This window comes from Eucalyptus grandis, chromosome 1, assembly GCF_016545825.1.
Source record: "Eucalyptus grandis isolate ANBG69807.140 chromosome 1, ASM1654582v1, whole genome shotgun sequence".
In the NCBI taxonomy this organism is placed as follows: domain Eukaryota; kingdom Viridiplantae; phylum Streptophyta; class Magnoliopsida; order Myrtales; family Myrtaceae; genus Eucalyptus; species Eucalyptus grandis.
In genome coordinates this window covers 52,131,497-52,154,388 of record NC_052612.1, presented here as the reverse complement: position 1 = coordinate 52,154,388, position 22,892 = coordinate 52,131,497, and the positions used below count along the sequence as shown (strand labels likewise).

At 40.9% G+C, this 22,892-nt stretch overlaps 2 protein-coding genes and 1 pseudogene across 2 annotated transcripts; 2 read left to right on the top strand and 1 right to left on the bottom strand.

Annotated features, from left to right (window-relative positions):
• The first annotated feature begins 200 nt into the window (after positions 1 to 200).
• LOC104415681 lies at positions 201 to 2,725 on the top strand (annotated as a pseudogene).
• Positions 2,726 to 7,780: 5,055 nt separating this feature from the next.
• LOC104449827 lies at positions 7,781 to 11,409 on the bottom strand. Its single transcript, XM_010064109.3, has 4 exons — positions 10,743 to 11,409; positions 9,325 to 9,559; positions 8,846 to 8,939; positions 7,781 to 8,279 (listed from the first exon to the last, which is right to left on the bottom strand). The coding sequence occupies exons 1-4, from the start codon at positions 11,195 to 11,197 to the stop codon at positions 7,996 to 7,998; spliced, it is 1,068 nt and encodes a 355-aa protein (XP_010062411.1). The 5' UTR covers positions 11,198 to 11,409; the 3' UTR covers positions 7,781 to 7,995.
• Positions 11,410 to 16,119: 4,710 nt separating this feature from the next.
• Positions 16,120 to 18,403, top strand: LOC104449821 (60S ribosomal protein L15-1). The gene is made up of 4 exons (XM_010064096.3): positions 16,120 to 16,204; positions 16,987 to 17,153; positions 17,481 to 17,678; positions 17,842 to 18,403. Exons 1-4 carry the CDS (start codon positions 16,201 to 16,203, stop codon positions 18,085 to 18,087), a joined length of 615 nt encoding a protein of 204 aa, XP_010062398.1. The 5' UTR covers positions 16,120 to 16,200; the 3' UTR covers positions 18,088 to 18,403.
• Positions 18,404 to 22,892: the final 4,489 nt, after the last annotated feature.

The window sequence follows — 22,892 nt, the reverse complement described above, 5'->3', positions numbered from 1 at the left end:
AAAAATCCTGAACTTTATAATTTTATTCGTCACAAAATGATTCCTAAACTTTATCATTCACTTTGAATAGTAGATTTTTTGGAGTAGAGTTATAAAAGGACGCAATTTCAGGTTTTGGCGCGCCCCGTTCGACGCACGCATTCCTCTCCAGAATCTCCATCTCCATCTCCATCTCGCCACCTTCTTCGTCTCATATCCTCCAAACCCTAGAGCCTCCGAATCCTTCCTCGCCCATGGAGTCCCTGCAATCAATACTACGCCGTGGATCCCCAGCCTCCCTCCTTTCCTCCACCGCTGCCTTCCTCCGCCTCCTCCTCCGCCTCCTCCTTCGGATCCTCAGCCCTCCGATCACCACCGCAACTTTCTCTTCGCAATCATCTGAAGCTCGAAGCCCTGTCAAAGCCCTATCTTCGAATCACCAGCACCCTCGGAGCGTCTATGGAAACGGTTCCTCGTGCTCTGCGGAGATTCCGCCAACCGGCCTTTGATTCCCCGCGGAAGCCACATTTACAGAGGCCTATCCTCTCTCAGAGCGGAGCTTGGACACTAATGCTCACAGCGGCACCGACAAGGATTGCTCTGGCGGGGAGGAGGAGGTGCTGCCGTAGCCGATGGGACCCTCCCTCGTCCGATCGCAACGGCCAGAGTACCGAGGGAAATGACTCGGGAAGCGGCACGAGGAAGGGGAAGTCACGGTCGGCCGACGACGACGAGCTGAAGCCTGCCGTTCAGCTGCCTGACTTCATGAAAGATTTGACTGGAGGTATTGAATTTGATCCCGAAATTCAGGCCCTGAACGCTAGCCTTTTGGAAATGAGTGGAATGCTTCAGTCTGGTCGGTCATTGGATGATAAGACTGAGGGAGCTCGTTTTCCTTCACCCGAGCCTATTTATGATAGCATGGGAATCAGGATAAACACGAGAGAGTATGAAGCGCGAGAGCGATTAAACAAGGAAAGGCAGGAAATTATTTCACAGATAATTAAGCGGAATCCTGCATTTAAACCACCTCTGGATTATAGGCCGCCCCAAGTTGCAAAAGAAACTCTATATACCGATGAAAGGGTATCCTGGCTATAATTTCATCGAACTTATTATTGGTCCGAGGCAAAATACTCAGAAGAGAATGCAGCGAGAAACAGGTGCCAAAATTGTTATTCGTGGTAAAGGTTCGGTTAAAGAGGGTAGGTTGCAGCAGAAAAGGGATTTGAAGTCTGACCCGTCTGAAAATGAGGATTTACATGTTATGGTTGAAGCTGAGACACAGGAAGCTCTTGATGCAGCTGCTGGTATGGTAGAGAAGCTGTTGCAGCCAGTGGATGAGGTACTGAATGAGCACAAGAGACAGCAGCTCAGAGAAGTTGCCGCCTTGAATGGGACCATAAAAGATGAGGAGTATTGTCGGCTTGTGGTGAACCTGGTCATCAGCAATATCCACATCCTTCATGTACATCTACATTTAAGTGTGATGTACTCTGTAAGATTGGCGGTGATGGGGGGCACCCTATGATAGATTGTCCCATGAAGGGTGCTATCGGAAAGAAAATGGATGATGAGTATCAGAATTTCTAAGCTGAGTTAGGAGAGACAGTTCCTGAGTCAGCCACCAAGCAAAGCAGCGCTCTGGCACTTGGTCCTGGCAGTACTGTAAGCAATCCTTCTTGGCTTAAAAACACCAGTGGTAAAGGGAATGGGACTTGATCACATCGGAGTTTAGGGTCAAATGTGTTGAAGCCACCAAAGACGATGATACAAACTTATATATCAGGTATTTGCCACCTACCCTTGATGACAATGCATTGATTCATTTGTTCTCACAATTTGGTGAGATCATTATGGCTAAAGTCTTCAAGGACCGAATCACTGGATGAGCAAAGGATATGGTTTTGTAAAGTATGCAGATGTCCAAGACTCCAAATGGCAAATGCTGCTATTCAAGCCATGAACAGCCATCTTCTTGAGGGGAGAACCATTGCTGTAAAAGTGGCTGGAAGACCCTTGCAGCCTTCTGTACCTCCTGCTCCTCCAGCTTCAACAGTGCCCATTCCTGCTACAAGCCAGCCTACTGGTGCTTGTCCATCTCAGCAATTTACTGCAGGTTGTCCCCTTACAGCTTCTCCGCCTGCAAGCTGCACAGCTACTCCAGTTCCATGGGGAGCACCTGTAACTACTCCTCCGTTTGGTTATGCACCTCCACCATAAATCTCTGCTGTTCCCTTCCCAGGCCAAAGCATGCCTCCTTATGGCGTGTCATATGCACCTCCTCCTCTATCGGTGCAGCCACTTCCTCCCGGCACTCCATCTTAGACTACACTTTAGAGTGCAGCACAACAATACTATCCACCTGGAGTCCAATCTGAAAGCATTAGCTCCACACCATCTGCCCCCACTAGCGTCTATGGAAGCACTATTCCTGCCATGCCAGCAGCTGTTCAACCTGTTCAGGCATCTTCCTTAGGCTGTGCTCCATACTACTGTGTGGTTCCCCTAACAGCTCTGGCACCCACTTCAACCACAGACCATTCTCAGAGCATGGGAAATGTTTCATGGGCTGTAAATCCTCCTATGCTCCTCTTATCCAACATGCTTTTAACCTTGTGCATTGAGATTGGTCTTTTGCAGCATATTGATATCCATCCCTTGTTTCTTAAAAGACATTGGTGCTCTTTTTGCTGTCGTTAGTTGTGGGAGGGTTAGTCGTTAGAGTAAATGATGCTACATTGCTTAGGAGGGGGCGCTGTGGCTGATACAGAATAGTAGGCAAATGGAGATACCATCCTGTCTGTTTGAACTAAATTGACAGAACAGCAGGATGGCAATTTTATCCCCTAGTTTTGAAAGTTATATTCCCTGGGTGGTTAGCGTATGAAAACTGTTAAAATTGCTCTCTTTTGGGTAGTAAGTGGTTGGCAACAATTTTTTCTTTCATGGAAGTCGTGCTTAAGGCATTTCATAGGTGTTTGGACCATAGGAGTTCTATTCTTATCTGCATGGGTTGACTTTCCCTATATTGTTTCGTCATCTGGTGATCTGTGAAAGTAGTCGATAATGTAATGCATGTTTTGGATACCCTTTCTTATGCTGGGTGGTGATTTAGTTCGGTAAAAGAATACTGAGTTTGCTGGACTTAAACTTAGAGGCTGTCATTGCTTGTGGGTGTCCTTTCCCTCCAATTTCTCTTACAGTGTCGGAAATCTAACATGGCAGGAATCAATACCCATGTTGTCTCGTTTGGATCGTTTTTACCTGCAGTTTGGTTTGATTGTGGTGGAACAGTTAGAATATCTTTTTATCGGGCAGATAACATAGGGAAGCACTGGCAGTTGATCTCTCGTCAAGCAAAATGTGCCAGAAACCTATCTGCAGTAGGTAGGTTCTCTTATCTTTTTCGAATGCAGAAATAAACGCCCTGCGGGATATTGAGGATTCAGTGTCTCATGCTCTTGGTTTTATTTGAATGGGGGCCATTCAATGTGGGTTTCCTTATCTGATGCCTACTCAAATTCTGATGCTGGCACCGTCGTATCCTTATTTGTGTAACTTATGTGTCTCTAATCTAAATCCATGTCGGCATCTTAAGAGGGGACTATCTTTAGAGGTGTAATCCTTGTTTAGGTTCCTTGCGTTGGGATTATGACAATATTGGCTTATGGATATTGTCTAGGGTGTGTTCTGGTCACGCATATAGCCTGCCTGATTTATTGGTATACCTTTATGTTATATTATTATGATAGTCATTTCACTTGGACTACACTTGTAGTAATTTGTAGTTGTAGACTCAGCGAGTTTGATGGGTTTGGACAGCGCAGTGATTGGACCATCATTAGTTGTTAATTTGAGGTGCAAACTGAGTGATGTGGCTGCCAAAATGAGTTACAACTACAGTCCATCTCGCCAACAGTGGTTATTCAAATTGAACGACGTTCCAATAAATTATTTTTGTTGGATTCTTCTGGTTAGGTTAATTGTGAGATTTTGTGGGACTACTGCCAACTGTTCTAAAAGTTTAAGCTATTAGATGAAGGTGTGATTTATTATTTAAATATTCTAACACTCCCATCACGCTTAGTCTGGTCTTTTGCCTAGTACTAAGCGTGGAAATTTAATTAGGGAGGCAAATAGGGGCCTGGAAGATTTGAACTCAGGACCTCCTAGCTACGTCTGTGTGAGATTTTGTGGGGCCACCGTCAACCTTTGTTCAAAAGTTTAAGGGTTAGATGAAGGTGTGGTTTATTATTTAAATATTAATAATACAATGATGTGCAATAGCAATGGGGAGATCTACTACCTGATCATTCACTATGCTTGGTTAAAGGTTTTCATGACATTATCATCCTAACCTTGTAGATTAGTTGGTCAGGGTTATGGTGATGATAGAGGTGTTAAATGGGTTACACAACCCATTTATAGACCCATTTATGGTTAAATGGGTCATTAATGGGTCAAGCTTTCTTTCATAAAGCACCCATAATAAGTTTTAATGGGTTAAGACTAAAATATATGGGTTTTAAATGGGTTAAAGAGTCGACCCATTTATCAACCCATTAAAAATAAACCTATTTATTTTCACTCAAAACCCCACCATCTCTCTCCTCTCTTTGACTTTACAATTTTTTTTATAAAAACCGAAATTATAATTATAATTACTTTTATTTTATTTTATTTTTTTTTTTTCTTTTTTTTTTTTTCTTTCTTCTTTTTTTTTCTTTCTTCTTCCTCCTGCCGTCAATGGCACGGCGATGGCCCGGCGAGCCTCGGCTCGCGCCGGGCGAGCCTCGGCTCGAGCTCGCCGGATCTCGCGAGGCGGAGGCTCGAGCCTCGCCCGATCTGGCGAGACTCGAACTCGCCGGCGTCGGGCGAGGGCGAGCTCGAGCTCGCCCGGCGGGCGAGCCTCGAGCTCGCCGGATGCGCGAGAGCCTCGAGCTCGCCGGATCTGGCCTCGCCTCGAGCTCGCTCGAGCTCGGCGTCGGCTCAAGCTCGCCGGGTGAGCCTCGAGGCTCGCCCGTGGCCGGCCGCGGCAATCATCGTGGCCGGCGGCGTCGTGGCGGCGGGCGGCCAGAAGAAGAAAAAGAAAAAGAAAAAAAAAAAATAAATATTATATTATATTCTTAAAAATAAAAATAAAAATAATTAAAAAATTATTTTAAAAAATTAAAAATTAAAAATTAATTTTTAAAAAACAAAAAATAATTAAAATTCGATTTTTTTAAAATAATATCTATTAAATTTATGTTGTATAAAACCATTTTAGCAATATCATTTTAAAAATATATATATAAACTTTTTTTAGGTTTCGTTAAATGGGTCGGGTATAGGTGGAGTATGCGGGTCGGGTCGGGTATGGGTCAAAATTTTTGCATTATAATAAATGGGTGGGTATAACGGGTTAAATGGGTCGATTTGGGTCGGACCATTTATAACCCGACCCAAACCCGACCCGACCCACCCGTTTAACGGGTCTAGGTGATGATAAGAGCTCCACAAGTTTGTCTATGCTGATATTGATGGATCTTCGTCAGAGTCACTGGGTGCTCTGGCAATGTAGATGGTGTTCCCTTTTATTGTTACATACAACCGTATTTATTTCTCTTTGATGGAGCCAAAGGTTTATCCACTTAGTGATTATTTACTTTTATATAAATCAACGGGTGCTCCTATGCTTTGTGTTAATCATCTGGTGCGGCATTTTCCTTAAAGAAAAAACTTATACATTACTCGTCATATATGGCTAGTTGGGTTTTCATTGTTGCCCTGTTACTGTCATCCGTGTTTGTACTTCTTGCCATAGATTCAATTGGACCCAGTGCATGTGCAACCTGGCCACCTTTTTAATTCCAAGTAACCTTTTTACTGTACTTTATGTTCTAATCTTATCGATCTTTCTTCCTTCCGCCTCTAAAATTCCTCCAATTTTGTTTCACTGGGTGGATAGTATCGGTAAGGGGCAGCCAGGTCTCTTTGCATTTCTCAGTGTTACGGCAGTTTAGCAATCGGAAAGAGATCATATGCCTAATGCACTGCACTTGGCCTCTAACTATGGCAATTGGGTGACGGGTTGCTGTAGTCGATAATATGGAAAATGGAAAGAATATGTGAATGTGTGCATGTGCTGCTCTTGCGCAATTACTCTCTGGCTGTTTCTTCAGGGTAGAGATTGGTTTTCAATTGATCCTCCGTTTCGTGCATGAAATCGTTGCTTGCTCCGCTGGCGTGGGCTCGGCAGTTTTCAAATTGGGCCAATAGCTACCATCCATCAAATCTAAAGCTAAGATTTCTGTTCAAAAATTGTTCCAGAAAATATAAATTAAAAAAATTTAAATTTTTTTATTTGTATTCCAAGAAACAAGAATGTGTTTGGTAAATTTGTTCCTAGAATAGAAAAAAAACAGAAATATGTTTAGTAAACTTGTATAATTTTTTTTCTTTTAATTTTTTAATATTTTATTTTACTTTTCCTTCCTTTTGGCCGGTCGCCGACCTCGGCCATGGATGGCAACCGGCCGACGAGGGCCGACGGCCTCGCCCAGCCACGGCAAGGCTCGGCGCCGGCCGGCGCCTCGCCCAGCCACGGCAAGGCTCGCCGGCCCCTGGCGGCGTCGAGCCTCACCGATGGTGGGCGAGGTCAACCTCACCGGATCTGGGCGAGCTCGAGCTCGCCCGGCCAAGGTGAGGCCGAGCCTTGCCAAGGGCCAGCGACACTCGTCCTTGCCGGGGCCAACAACACCCCGGCGAGGTCGCCGACCCTCGACGCCGGTCGTCGGCTATGGCCGAGGCCGACCACCGGCCAAAGAAAAAAGAAGAAGAAAAGAAAGAGAAAAAAAAAATATGAGAGAAAAAAATTGTTTCTCGAAAGTGTTTTAGGAACAAGAAATAAGTTTTTCTTGTTTTTACATTCCAAATTTGTTCCGAGAACCAAAAAAAATAGATTTGAATAAAAACACAAACAAATTATGTTCTTTTTTTTGTTTCCTGGAACAAAAAAAAATAAAAATTGTGTTCATAACCAAAAAAAAAAAAACACACACACACACAAACAAAGGCCTAAAATAGCAAGCTTTTTCAACTTCATGGGTGAACTCTCATCCCATCCATTAATACCCTTCATCGTGCCTTGCAGCGAAACTGATGAATCGATTCTCTGTCACCCGACTTATCAAGCTCTGGTCACTGCTAACGAATACTTGACCTAGTAATTGGTGAGTTGCAATCTACCTGTAAAGTATAAATTTGCACTCATGGAAAGCCATCAAATTTGCTCTCATGGAAAGCCGTCAAATTTGCTAATCTCTTCTGTAAGTCACCAACATTTCTTCGGACGGCATAGAAGGACCGTAAATTTACGGTAAAGTAACATGTAAATGATGGAAATGACTGATCATGTGATGTCTCTAATGGATTCATCATTGGTTTCGCTAATCACGGAGTCCGAGAATGATTCTTCCACAAAATAACCGACCGTACAAAACGGAAAATGATTATGAATAGACAAACGACTAGCTAATCAACCAAATGACGTAAGTTAGAACCATAAACCTAATTTTATCTCTGTACCCGTACCATTCTCCTCTAATTATCATTCTTTGAATCCTTTCTCACTTCATAACCAAACGGATGAAGCTGTTACTTAATTTTCATACCCGGGTAATCAAGAAAAGAGATATTTCACTTGGAAGTTTTATTATGCACTACATTTAACCAATTCAATAATTTTTTGCCTGTTATTTGTCCAATGAGTCGGTCTTGCCAAAAACGACAAAGAAAAAAAGGGGGCAATGAGTCATATTTAACCTCGCTAACATTGAAAGACGAACGTACAAAAGTCACCAAGCATAATTATTTATCTGACAGATGAAACAACAGTCGTTCTGATAGTTTTTACTCACCACAAAGAAACTAAAATCGTGCAGTTATCAATAATTACGGCTAAATGCTGAGAAGACGGAGAGTAATCACTGCGTTAATTTACAGAAGTCATGTCGACAAATGATGGTCAGGTCAAACCTTGTGAGCTCGAGCCACAGCCACGACCAGAAGGACCACGACGGATAGCAGAAACGACATTCTTAACTTTTCCTCAAAGGGGTCAGCAGGTGCTGATGAGGCAGCCTCCTTGTTTGGAGGCATCTGGAACAACTCACCGACGAGTTTTTTGATCTTCTCAATCAGTTCCGTGACTTTTCCTACGGTGTTGTCAAACATCCATCTCACCACATTGACCACTTCATTGGAATCAATAGAGCTACCATCTGAGCTTGTATCCGGAATACTACTAATTTCCGCTGCATGCAACCATGAAATCTAGAGTGAGGATGCTAAAAATCTGTACTTATCACCAAGCCACTCAAGTTCAGCACAAGATTGATGGGTACAAAGAACACATTTGACATACTGTGACAATGGCTGAGATCAAATACAACCAAAAAATCAAATTCAATTTCAACTCTAACACCAAAACTCAATGAGAAATCCAAACCCCCGGATCCATATGTTTTACGTCTCAAACAAGTAACAACGATATGACAAAATGATGACAGGGAAATAAGTTCAACAGAAATTGTAGATGTGCCCACACTGGACCTTTGTCAGAATCAACCATGACTATGATTTAGATCAATCAGCTGACGAAACTACCCCAAAAATATTATGAACCAAAAAAAAAAAAAAAAAAAAAAAAAAAAAATGCTTCGCTTCTTCATTGGTAAACAACTTGAAACTTTCCTCAGATGATGCATTCTATTGCATGAGAAAAAAAGATTCAGCTGAACAAAGAGAACTGCAAATGTACCAAGCAAAATGAGAAAATAAAATGCAAAGACCTAACGGATTCTGCATAAAGGATACCCACCTGCTTGGCATGATTCTCTGAGCTCCTTGACTGCCTCATTATTTAAAACAGCATCCCAGACAGCTTTATCTGATGACAGTGAAATAACCATCCTCTGCCAAAAAGGATCGGAAAAATATTAGCTTGTGCATTAACATGTATTGGGCGGAATGCTGATATCTCTCTCTTTCTTTGGCAAAGCCAGAGCGCTCTTTGACACAATTTCAAAAGCACGTTAAATGTCATTACAGGCAAGAAATGGAAACATCAAGATCTAACTAAATCAGAATATGCTGTTTGCCAAATGTCCTCCAAGAACAGAAAAGAAATGAGAAGGGCTAGCGAGGGGGGATAGTATCATCACAAATTAACAATCACCATTATTCAACAAGAGCACCATAAATCATCTTCTGCAATCACATATTTATCATACTTCTCGACAGATAAATCCAGTAAATAGATACGCGGACCCTTTGCATATAACTAAGAAAGATACCTACCTGAACAGATGGATCCCTCTGCAGCAAGTGGAAAGCATCGTATACTTGTTCATGAGGTTGCAGTGCTCTAGAGTTAGAAAGATGAAAAGCAGGCTCTATCCAATCCATCTCCGATCCATAAGAAGAAACTCGAGGCAGCGAATTAGAGGTGTTTTTCACCTGATCTACATTGTTGTCCACATATGGACTGAATCTGTCCCGGACATACTGAGAGTACGGCCCAGAGTCAAATACCCTGTAGAGCAGATAATTCAGCAGCAGCTTTTATAAGTTACGGTACACAACCAAATGGTCAGAGAGGTGAAGAAGAGCATGTTGGGATTCCAACTTGCACAAAATCTATGCAGATATGTTAAGAGGAAGGAGGGCCTGCCGATATGTCCACCTCTGTTGAAGGACAAGGAGGTTAAATTCTAATATATGACATCAGGAACTCACAAAGGCATATATAAGGTCCCTGCATCATTATTGGAATATGCCATGCGGACCATAAAATTAAAGTACATAGAGCTGCTCAAAAAGTCCAGCACAAGAAAATTCTGCTTTGTCCATAGTTTCTGCTCAATTGAACCATCTATGCCAACACATGTATAAGGTCTGCTCCTTTCTTATTATCCAGGGGTAGAGAAACTATTGAGTAATTAAAGAGTACTGCATCGTTAGTTACGTGGTCCATCCACCCATTCCTCGCGAATTTCTTATTAATTCAAGTATACTTGCCACCAGTTGATCAAATATGATGGACTTACATATAACAAAGGAAACTCAAACCGAAAAGAAAAGGGACGAGCAGCTAAGAAGCAGGACTATCGATAAGATTTGAAAGTAACTTGATTAGTCCATTCAACCGCACTCAAAATTGACAAATATCAAACCAGTCGCTTCCAATAGAGCCCAGCAGTTCAAATGTTATCAAGGAAACTGTTTCCTCTATTTTGCATCTACGTGCATGTTAACCATCAGTTTCAGCATGATAACTTCGGGCGTAAACTTAACATATCGTCAAATCATACCCATTAATGATTACTTATTGGAGAGAAAACATTTGCTTCTTGGGTAGCACAAGCCACGTGTAATACCTTGGCAACATCACTGCAATCACTAGTGTGTTGGCCACAGATAAACCTCGACCACAAGAAACAATGAAACCCCACGTTAGCCCCCTTTTGTGGGCCATCTCCATACCACCCCCAATACATCAAAGTCATACTTTAACAAATGAAAGCAGGCCCTCCAATCCATTTGAAAGAGACGCGCAAACAATCCCAAATGCACACTCAAAATGCGTCACCTCCTCCTCAGCCTTTCCAATTTTCCAAGAAAGGATTAAAAAACACAAATAATTCCAGAAACCCAGAAGTAAACACCTCGCAAGAACTTCAACGGAAAGCAGAAAAAGAGGATAGAGAAACACATACTGTTGAATAGCAGAAACGGCACCGTTAACCTCGTCGGTGGAAGGAACAGACCCAAGAACGAGATCATCGAAGTGGAGGCTCCTCCTTTGGTCTTCATTCCCATCGGCGAACACCCACTCGTCCTCATCGACCTCGGACGAAGGGGGAAAGGGTAGCCACGTGGACACGCCAGAAGAAGCGGCGGATACCGGGACGGTGTTACACGGAGAGAAGGGCGAAGTAGCCGAGTTGAGAGAGAGCAGGTGGCTGGAGCCGAGCTTGTGGCCAGACCCAGAGGCACTCCTAGGAGAAGTAGGAGAGGAATTAGAGGAAGCAGCGAAGGATTCTTGAAACCCACCACCGCCGACTCCGCTCCCGCCGCCGCCGCCGACGCCAGCTCGGATGACGGACCGACCGAGGGTCCTGAACATGCTGTTGCTTCCTCCTTCCATGCCACCAAACGAACCTCTCCTCATGCTCTCCGCCGGCGATGCGCTGCCGAACAATCCTCCCCGGAGATTGAAGAAATGGGTCGGGCGAGGCGAGGCAAGAGGAGGGCAAAGTTTATGGCTTTTTGCGTGGGGCGAATGTCGGCGTCTTCGGCTCCGGAACCCAGTCTTGTACTCTTTCGCCTCGCTCGGACAAGTGACGAGGCTGGAGATGTGCTTGGCTTGAGGATAGGAATCAAACGTTTTTTTAATCATTTGTATTCCCCAATCTTCCAATGATAGAGGGGGGAGCTTTGCAATTTGGCCCCTCTATTTTTCTCTTATTGTGATAGGTCCCTGCAATGGTTTGGTTAAGCATGGTCCTAGACCCAAAATGAAAAAGAAATCCAATCCGTTAGGAGATGCTAAATCTGTCCATTTATTCACCATATGAATCGGATTTCTTTAAACTACGCATAATCCAAGATTGAAAAGAAAAAAGAAAAATTTGGAGATTCTATACCTATCCATTTATTCCCTATATGAATCAGGTTTCTTTGCACTAAACATAATCCAAAACCGCAAAAAAAAAGATGAAAAATTTGGAGATTCTAAATCTGTCCATTTATTCCCCATATGAATCAGATTTCTTTAAACTCTGCATAATCCAAGATTGAAAAAGAAAAAGGAAAAATTTGGAGATTCTATATCTATCCATTTATTCCCTATATGAATTAGGTTTCTTTGCATTAAACATGATCCAAGACCGCCAAAAAAAAAAAAGAGGAAAATTTGGAGATTTTAAATATGTCCATTTATTCCCCATATGAATCGGGTTTCTGTATACATCTCATTTGATTGTGCGTATCCTTAATTGATTGTAACTAATACCATAAGATATCGATTTATTAAATAGTCATTTTGTGTACTATTTGTCATGATATAAAAAATACATAAGTCTTTCTTTCGTATACTCTTATCTCAATTCCGGAGTCTTTCAATGCACGGTAACTCGAGGACGACCTAGCCTAAAATGTTGTAGTTTCCCTTCATGAGATAGGGCAGCTATTAGTGTACCAATTGAATACATTGGCTTTCTAGAAAGATAGAATTTCAAAGCGACTAGAACTTGCACAGCAAAATGATGGCAACACTTATTAAGCATGGTCCTAGACCCAAAAAGAAAAAAGAAATCTAATCCGATAGGAGATTCTAAATATGTCCATTTATTCCCCATATGAATTGGATTTCTTTAAATTAAGCATAATCCAAGACTGAAAAAGAAAAAGGAAAATTTGGAGATTCTATATCTGTCCATTTATTCCCTATATGAATCAAGTTTCTTTGCACTAAACATAATCCAAGACCGCAAACAAAAAAAGAGGAAAATTTGGAGATTCTAAATATGTCAATTTATTCCTCATACATCTCGTTTGATTGTGCGTATCCTTAATTGACTGTAACTAATACCATAAGATATTGATTTAAATAGTCATTCCGTGTACTACTTGTCATGATATAAAAATTGCATAAGCCTTTCTTTCGTATAGTCTTATCTCAATTATGGAGTCTTTCAATGCACAGTAACTCAAGGTAGTTGTAGCCTAAAATGTTGTAGTTTCCCTCCATGAGATAGGGCAGCTATTAGTGCACCAATTGAATGCATTGGCTTTCTAGAAATATAGAATTTCAAAGCGACTAGAACTTGCACTCCAAAATGATGGCAACACTTATTAAGCTTGGTCCTAGACCCAAAAACAAAAAAGAAATCTAATCCGATAGGAGATTCTAAATATGTTTATTTATTCCCCGTATGAATTGGATTTCTTTAAATTAAGCATAATCCAAGACTGAAAAAGAAAAAGGAAAATTTGGAGATTCTATATATGTCCATTTATTCCCTATATGAATCAAGTTTCTTTGCACTAAATATAATCCAAGACTGCAAAAAAGAAAAAAGGAAAAAAAGAAAAAGAAAATTTGGAGATTCTAAATCTGTCCATTTATTCCCCATATGAATCAGGTTTCTGTATACATCTCATTTGATCATGCGTATCGTTAATTGATTGTAAATAATATCATAAGATTTTGATTTTTTAAATAGTCATTTCGTGTACTGCTTGTCATGATATAAAAATTGCATAAGCCTTTCTTTCGTATACTCTTATCTTAATTCCGAAGTCTTTCAATGCACGGTAACTCGAGGATGACATAGCCTAAATTGTTGTAGTTTCCCTCCATGAGATAGGGCGGCTATTAGTGCACCAATTGAATGCATTGGGTTTCTAGAAAGATAGAATTTCAAAGCGACTAGAACTTGCACTCCAAAATGATGGCAACACTTATTAACCAAACTTGGCTAATCTTTTGGGCCGCTTCTGGTAATAATTTGGGGTGGATGAGGCAAAATGCATCTTTTTTGGGTATCTGGTGATGCCCTTCAAATTCCATGAGATACCAAATATGTTTAGGGCTTTAGGACGGAGAATATCTCGCCACATCTCCATTTGCCATCAAAGGAAATAAAGAAAACAAAGAAATATACAAACGTACACATAGATAATTGGTTGCCTCTACGCATAAGAGTGACTTCTCAGTCCTTCAATTAGCTCAATACAATTGACGAATTTAAAATTGAATAACCAATGATCATTCGTTGTAACTGTGCACAGGGCACATACTTTATAAGTTAATATGAACTTATAACGATGATAATGAGATGATTGTATAGTGATGCATGCATCGCTATTCAATTTTATGTAAATCATGATTTTTCAATGCATTATATGTTATTCAATGCACGAACATAACGAATATAAAAATTCCGTCCATCTCGAGTTATTTTAGCCATTTTTCAATAATATTTAGTACCGTGATATTAAAAAATTGTAAATCATTTCTAATTGCCTTCTTATGAAGAAGTTGATAAAATTGACAAATCTCCAAGTCATATCGTTAGCGATTGGCATTCATCTTCCAAATTGTTAAGCCCAAAAAGGCATTCAGTTGCCCTTGTATCCACGATGCGATGGGAATAGGAATGTCTAAGCGACGACATATGCAAATACAAAGAATAGGAAGGGGTGCGAAAACAACATGTCCTATTCCTAGATTATTTGTTTCCCGTAAGCAAGAAAACTGCGTCCTATTATAATAATTTTGGGGGGGCAGAACTAGCGTGTGAAAATACAAGCTAAGCGACGAAAGAGGGGCGTGACATGAATTTGACAACCTATGGAATGCGACTTAAAAATAAGGTAAATCGCGATCAAATTTCGCGTCTTTATCCTCAATGGACACGAAGAATCGTTACATCCGGGTCAAGCAAAAGAGCGATTGATTGATTGAGATTCGCTTTGGTTGTTCCGCCGAATACCCCATGTCGTCTTCGTAATTATGTGTCATTGTTGTCTTTCCCCAGCCCGTCGTATCAGATCAACTGAAGAGAGAACGGGACGTTAGTTGGTCGATGACGGGACGGACAGTGCTTCGATCGATCCCGTCCGGTCCTGATCCGATCTAATCCCCGATTACGTTCCCACGCGTCGAACCACGCTAGCTTACGCCGAGTCAAAGGGGGCTAGTGATTTGACGGCACGACGAATGGGTTTGTACGCGGGGTAGAACGATTGGTCTATTTTAACTTAAAAAGAAAAGTGGACTATTTGGGTTTGATTCTTACTCCATATAATCGAGTACGGGACCACCGAAACGATTCTAATCTCGACACAGATTACCTGGAATCGAGGAAGTGAATTTAATTAGGTGCGCGAAAATTAACCCATCGAGCCACCCGGACTGTTAATTAAAAAAAAAAAAAAAGCGGTGCATTGCATTCTGCATCAAAATGTGTAAACAGTAAAGTGCACTTACATTCACGTACATTAAATTACTAATTAATTTCTCAAAAACCGCAAACTAAAACACATATTATAAATTGACCAAAAATTATTTTTTCAATCATTAAAATCCCAAACAAATATATTAACAACAAATTTACGCTCAAATAATTTTTTATCATAAAAGACCATAAATTTATATTTGTGATAATTTAAATTGCATTATTATTTGTTAAATTGAATTGATATCATTAATTAGTATATCTATGACAAATAAAAGATAAAATTCTAAACTAATACACTCGTCTAGGGGTGATCGATTCCCAATCCCCAAAAATCGAAATCAAGGACCAGACCATTGATTTTAGGACTAGGAACTGCTCACTTATTTTTTTTTTTCACGATTTTTTCCCATTACTTTTTTTCTCACAATTTTCCCTATTGCTCTTTTTTTCCCCATCACTTGAAACAAATCAATATAGTGTTTAATTCACATTTTATTAATTTTTTTGAAGAAATAATAAAATAAAAAATATATTTAGTTGGTCCGGTCCGATTCTCTCTTAGAATTGGATCGTCCGAACATTGGTTCCACTTTTGGGAACTGCGAATGGGACCAAACTTGTCGATCCAATTCGGTCTAAGCAATTCTTGGTTCGAGTGATCCATTTTGCACATTCCTACACTCACCAATTATTATGTGTCATCAAACTCAATAAATTTAATGGAAAGTAAATTTATCGTCGGTGTACTAGTTTGAGGTTTTTTGATAGTTAAAAAATTAGTTTAAGATAAATTTATCATAAATATGTTGTTAAAAGATTGGGAGAAATTTTATTTGCAAGATAAGTCATGGCGACGTTAATTAGGATTAGCAGAACTCGTGCATCGCTCTTGATATCAGCGGGTTGGTATGGACCGCATTTCGTTCACGCGGGCTTCGATCCACCCGACCCAAAATCGGATGGATCATCCGACAACACAGGAAAGCCCAAGAATAAGTCCGGGTCCATTTCTCACCGGGCCTTGTTGCGACAAGGGCTGACAGGATGGTCGAGCCCATGACGCGGGGGGGCAATTCAGTCATTCCGCCTCATTCTTGTCTGGCTAAAACCCTAATCAGAGATGCCCCATCGCTCTTGCGCCGAGTGCCGACCTCCTCTCTCGCTGGGCAGGTAAACCCGAAGAAGAAGAAGAAGAAGAAGAGCTGCGATGGGTACGTATTCCTCTCTTTCTCTCTCTCTCTCTAAAGATCTTCACTTGTGTCGACCTTGTTTAGCTGAACGATCGGATGCACTGAAATGACGCGTTCAATGCTCTCATAGAAGCGTAGTTGATGCACATGGCCGCGAAGAATTCAAGATGCTTCGTTTGATTTCTCTTTATCTTTTTACCCATTATTATGGGCTTGGTATGAGATTGTGCGGACTGTTGGGTGTTGAAAATAATGAGGTTTCGCGACGCCTTTTGGAATAGTATATCTGATTACTGAGTAAACGCGGCTGGCTAGTTGGGTTTGCATTGACATATCCAGGCGCGATTTCGTAACTTGTCCGGGTATTCTGAGGGTAACAGAGATTCTAGAGATTCTGGAATAGGAGAGGAAAGATGAAAATTGCACTAACCAACCTGTTTTGTTCTTCTTGATTATCGTTGGTTTGCTGGAACTTCCTTGAGCTGAATACTGCATTCGACGGCATTAGTAGAAATGATTAAAGTTATGAATTCGTCTTTGAACTTAAGCATTCGTAAAGGAAAATAATGTCCATCTGTTTGGGAAGTAGTTTTCTATGTTGTATTCTCATTGGGTTATTTTTTTTTTTTTGAGAACTTCTGTTTCTACTTAGGTGTCAGTCTATAGTAAGTCCTAGGCTCCTATTTAATTTAAGAGCTATGTTATGCTGTAGAAACATGATTTTGTAGCATTTGCAGTCACTAGCTTATACTAATGTTTCTGTTCTGATTGCGGCGTTCTAACTTATGGCGTTTGAATGTTAGGGGCTTATAAGTACGTGTCGGAGCTATGGAGGAAGAAGCAATCAGATGTCATGAGGTTTCTGCAGAGGGTGAGGTGTTGGGAGTACCGCCAGCACCCTTCCATTGTGCGTGTCACTCACCCCACTCGTCCTGATAAGGCCCGGCGTCTGGGCTACAAGGCCAAACAGGTTTTTCATTTTGCCTATGGATATTGTTCTTCTAATTATGCTTGATAGTTTTCCTATCTAGTGTTGCCTCTTATGCCATGCCCACGGGAGGTGCTTCTAGAAATTATAATTGCTTGGTTAAAATGAATCCCAATCATGTCGTGATTCAAATGGTAGCGTGATCCTTTGTGATTCTTGCTCATGGTTGAGCCCACTTCTCCCCTGCTCCATCTTTCTCATGTCTGTTCTAGTGCCTGTGCCCCGAAATATATGCTGAAATAGGGAATAAAAAGAATGGACTGGTTTACTCTTTCTGCTGCTTTAGAGATCATCAAACTGCTTTTCCAGGGCTATGTGGTCTATCGAGTACGCGTAAGGCGTGGTGGGAGAAAAAGGCCAGTTCCTAAAGGTATTGTGTATGGTAAACCCACAAACCAAGGTGTCACACAGCTGAAATTCCAGCGCAGTAAGCGTTCCGTTGCAGAGGAGCGGGCTGGGAGGAAATTGGGTGGTCTCAAGGTCCTCAATTCCTACTGGCTTAATGAGGTAGGAACTCATTATGAAGCTTTTGTTCAATGATGTTTACTCCTTTCATATTGATTTTTGCCTGGGAAAATAATAAGTGATTATTCTGACTCTTTACTTTACATCGCATCTTCTGAGGCTAGTAGATTCGGGAGTCCCATTCTTATTGGTTTACTTTATGCAGGATTCTACTTACAAATATTTTGAGGTTATCTTGGTTGATGCTGCACACAACACTATTCGCAAGGATCCAAGAATCAATTGGATTTGCAACCCTGTGCACAAGCACAGGGAGCTTCGTGGACTCACTTCTGCTGGAAAGAAGTACAGAGGCCTTCGTGGAAAGGGGCACTCGCATCACAAGGCACGACCTTCCAGAAGGGCCACTTGGAAGAGGAACAACTCCCTCTCTCTGCGTCGTTACCGTTGATCTTCATGACCATGTTTGTGATGTCTTACTCTTATTTACTTTTATCCTTGGTTTTGAGCTGTATGGTTCTATACTGTGCTAGACACCAGAGGAGTTTGATTGACACTCAGACAATTAGAGTTTTTGCTTGTAAGCTCAATCTTCAAAGTCAATGGCTTCAAGTCCTTTAGCTGGTTAAATTTGTGGTGAAAGGTTGCGTGTTTTATTGCTTTTTCTTTTTTTTCTCCGAGGTTTTGTCTATCACCCTGTGGTTTGGTTCTGAAATCTGTCATGGCCAATGTAATTCAAGTGAGTATGAGTTGGAATCTTTTCTCTTTCCCTTTGAATATAAATCATTGTGGAAATCTTAGTGAACACAAAATTGCCAGAAAAATCAAAACAGAGAATTTCAACCAAAAGCCCGATTTTTGCTCTGGTTTTGCTATGGGTTAATGACATTTAAATCTTCAAGGCTTTGTTTAGGACTCAACTTGAGAATGTTATGTGAAAATGACTATGCAGGTACTGGGCACTAGTTTCATTTTGAGCTCTTAGCCCAAACATCAGAATGTAATAAGTTGATAAAAATAGTGGATGGTTGGTTAAGCAATCAGAGATAGCGACCGTCTAATCTCTTGTGCAGATTTTCGAGGCATCTATGAAGTGTTCTTGAATCTAGTTTAGAGCTCCTAATTTGATGTTTGTTCGGGACGGAAAGACAGAAGCTCTAGCTAGGATTTGAACTTGTGCTCTTCAATTTTTACTCAAGATAGATAGATATAAAACGTCTATACTTGCAACAACTGGCCTGAATCTTTTCCAAACTTTGACAAAACTAAAGTTAAAAATCGAAAAATCAAACCGAGAAATGAGGGAATAGCAACCCCGTTAGGAGTAGATGAGGGAAGGGAAGGCAGGGGCAGGGCCACAAGGACAAAGAATGATGATGACACCGAGTAACGCGTGTGATCGGTTGTCCTCCATTAACGTCGCCGTAGAAAACAAATTTCAAACAGTGGAAGCAGGTAATTATGAGTTTTGAAAGCTTCTGGTGGAAAAAGTAGAGAAAAGGGAAGCTGAAACTCATGATTTGGAGGAGACTAGGGGTTTTTGTGCTCCTCTCTTAGCCAGAAGGAAAATAAGATCAAAAGTGACTCCCCACTTTCAAGGGCAAAATGATGAAATCTTGAGTTTTGCTTAGAAGGTGAGATTCCTAAATCCTTGAGTGGGATTTCATGTGGTGTGTCTTTTTCCGTTACAATACGGAATTGCATGCGCTTCTCATATAGATGCCATACCAGCTCTTGTAAGAATGTGTAGGCATTTTGTCTTGACGACTATATCGTAAGATGCATGAGATAGTCATTTTGTTCTACAACAGGAGATCCGAAAATCAGCACATGCCATCTACACAATTATTGTGCAAATCTCATATCTATGTCGTGTGTTTCGCAAAGGAAAGAGGTGAAAAATCAAAGTCGTGCCAAGCCCCCAATAAAGTGAGACGGCTTGAGATAAGCTACAGAAGAACGGCCGGTGAGACGAAACATCGAGTCCTGAATCAGCCCTTTGATGCTTAAACTAGTGAGTGATGTTGAGGAAAGAGAAAAGAAAGCGGGCATGAATTGGGTTTTGTGTATGCATGTTCTTTTCAAGAATATAACTCAGAGGCTGTGAAACCCAAATTTTTTCTAGGTACAAGAATTGTTTCTTCCATCAGCTTCTGAAACCTAGATGAGCTTCATATGGAACCACCATAAAAGCAAGCGGAGCAGGTTCCAAAAAAAACAAAATTTCGTTCCTTTTACTTTCCTTTAGAAGGCCTTAAATCGTTGGTCACATACTGTCTTTTCAGAACAAACTGGAGTGCTACTCTACGCTCTGTTTTTTTTTTTTTTTTTTTGGTAAAGTACTTCGCTCTGTTATAACTAAAAAGCATCTTTTACTGATGACTCACTAAAATGATAGCTCATGACTGGTAATGATAATATATGGGGCCTTTTATCAAATCAAAACGTTCACCTCCCTTGACTTTCCTTTAGACCAAGGAGACGAAATCAATTCACCCTAACGAACGTCTCGAATTTAATATGGTATTAGCTAGCTTGTTCTTTCACATGGGTTTCTTATTTGTCTGCTTTCGTTTTCCCCCGCTTTAACCCGATAAAGCAAAGATCGTTTACCTCTGGCCATTGTTAAAATTGCGGTTTCTCAGGATCTATGAAGAGCAAGGATAGAATTACTCCCACGGGGGGTTGTTATATTCACTCTTTGGTTGGTCCACCAACTTGAGACTCGTGATGCAACATGATTCCAAATTGCGTGTTGACATCGAAGGTGGAAAGCGAGAGCTGAATCATTTGTTAACTAGGAATTAAGGCGACAGATTGCTTGAATTTAGAGGGTCTTAAAGTTGATATCACTATTTTTGTTGACTTGAAATGGTGGTCTCACGTGCTTTGCTTGACATAACTTCAAATCTTCATCATTCTACTTTTATCCCAGTCTTGTATCTCTCTCTCTCTCTTTTCCCACTAACATGCATGGGATGATTCAATGTCCACAGACGTAATGCGACCTTCAATTGACTATGAATATCTTCACCCGTTGAGTCATTTCCGCCAGATTCACTTTATCTTTGCTAAGAGCTTTAAATTATCATTAAAACCTGGATTGATCTAGCAATTGACAGTCCACCTGCTCTACAAAGACTAGGCCAAGCGATATATCGAGTGTCGGTACTAAGATGTGTGAACTTTTTCGCCACAATGCACAGCCAGTAACCAAGTAATCTCGTGATTAGCTTTGTTTAGCATGGACCGTTTTATAATGGTTGCTTATTATCTGTCACTATCTGGGGTTTTACCACTACAGAGACATATAGTGATGTGGGTACATTTCGGACAAAGATGCAACAAGTCGTATAAAAAGGGAAAGTGAGATGTTGAGGAACTATCAATAAAGAAAAAGATCCCACTAACAATGACCTTGATCTGGACACTTCAGTTCGTTTGCATAGAACAGAAATCGAATTCCACGCTGCAATATCATTCTATATTTCATGTGCTTTCTCTTTCAGCAGCTGCTATGTTGCGAGAAAATCGAGTAGAAGATTCTAAGCAAAAATTTCAATTATTTCATCAAAAAAATGTTTGTTTTTTTCTTTCCCGCTCCCCACATTTTTCATATGAATGATTGCCTTTCCCTCGTTAAAAGACTCCTTTTTTCTCGAAGGGAATATTCCCATAATAGCTCCCAACCTCTCAGTTCTTTCACCAGTTTCCATGAATGTCATCACTCATCAGATTTACTCAAATAGATCATCAGGTCAAAAATAGTTCCTCGAGAGAGTGAGCTCTACTGACCTTGGGATGAGATCTTTCTCACCCTTCACAGCATAGATTAATAACTCCAATGGAACTTATCTGCGCACTTGCCTTTTGCCTTTTCCTAAATCAAAATGACCCTAAACATGTGATGCAAGCATGACAATCTTACACCTTATAGCTAGACAGGCTGACCCAATGGGCGCCAACCCGAAGGGTCACCATGCTCTCTGTGGGAGCTTCAGTGAAGAGTCTACTTATCATTGAATACATCATGTCTTGTCACATGATAAACCCTAGTATGTTATCAACTAAGTGAGATCCGTATAAATGATAAGGCATGTGTTGGCTCTCAAAATGATAACTCCTATACTTGGATGCAAACATCAGGTCATTGCTTAGTATTCAGAAAGTATATTCGAGCACAGTAATACTAAACTTGAGTTCCGGATTTATAAGAGTTGAAGCATGATGATCGCATACTCGATTATACAGATGTTTGCGTTCAATATCGAAATGGCCCAAAGCTCAACTGACTAAACAGCTAGCTATTCGAGTTTTCAGATTTCATTCCGCGGCAAAGGAGGGAATCCATCAGGGAAGATTTTTCCTTGAGAAAAGAAGAAAAGAGGGGAAGCAAAACTATGAATACCTAAAACGTTTCATGTCTTCTTTCTTTCTTTTCTTTTTGGTGGTCGCTCAAGTTACCAAAGCAAGGTAAAGCCTTGAGGTAATGAGAGGGGATTCGCAGGCTTTACGCAGAGCAAATGGAAAGGGACAAAACCGTCTTCTCAAAAAGTGAAATGAACGTCATTGGCGCAAATTCGGGACATAAAAATCAAAGTGGCTCCGAGGCAGGCAGGCACGCCTACGACCAACCACCATCGAAATGCTTTAAATTGCTGTTTTTTTGTGTCTTTGTGCATTCCTTTTTGAGTGTAGTAGGGTCATGCCCGTCACGCGAGGCACCAAGCTAGAAGCACTCTCATCATTCTCCCCTTCTCTGATTTTTTTTATTTTTTTTATTGTCCATCCATGCCTGATGAAGCATGCTTATGCTATCTGTAGTTCTCCTGTTCTTACACGTGCCAGGATGAATTGAATGATATGCTAAAGTAGGAGCAGGGTTTGCTCTTGGTGCATGAAGGGTATTAAGGAGACCAAGGTTGATCACTGGGTCCAGCCTCCACCTTATTGTCATTATAAAAAATTATTTTTTCGATAAATTAAATTCATATCAAGATAATTAGATCGTGTGGATCTCAAATGAATAACACGTGATCCGATGTATCAGTGCGTTTGACTCAAATAAACACGATACATCTAATAATGAGATCATCCCTCAAAAACAGTTAGCAGATTAATCATATAATTCAAGCAAAATTTACATTAGACTTCGCATAAAAATATGATAAAGCACACGTACTCCACTAGCTTGGAGTGAAGTCACGGTCAATCTTCATCCTCGGCATCCGTCCTAAATTCGTGTATGGAAGAAGA

Coding starts and splice junctions, on each gene's coding strand:
- LOC104449827 (XM_010064109.3), bottom strand. CDS start 11,197: ATGAGGAGAGGTTCGTTTGGTGGCATGGAAGGAGGAAGCAACAGCATG. Junction 8,940..9,324: donor AGAGGGATCCATCTGTTCAG/GTAGGTATCTTT, acceptor CCTTTTTGGCAG/AGGATGGTTATTTCACTGTC. Junction 8,280..8,845: donor CAGAGAATCATGCCAAGCAG/GTGGGTATCCTT, acceptor GGTTGCATGCAG/CGGAAATTAGTAGTATTCCG.
- LOC104449821 (XM_010064096.3), top strand. Junction 17,154..17,480: donor TGGGCTACAAGGCCAAACAG/GTTTTTCATTTT, acceptor CTGCTTTTCCAG/GGCTATGTGGTCTATCGAGT. Junction 17,679..17,841: donor ATTCCTACTGGCTTAATGAG/GTAGGAACTCAT, acceptor TACTTTATGCAG/GATTCTACTTACAAATATTT.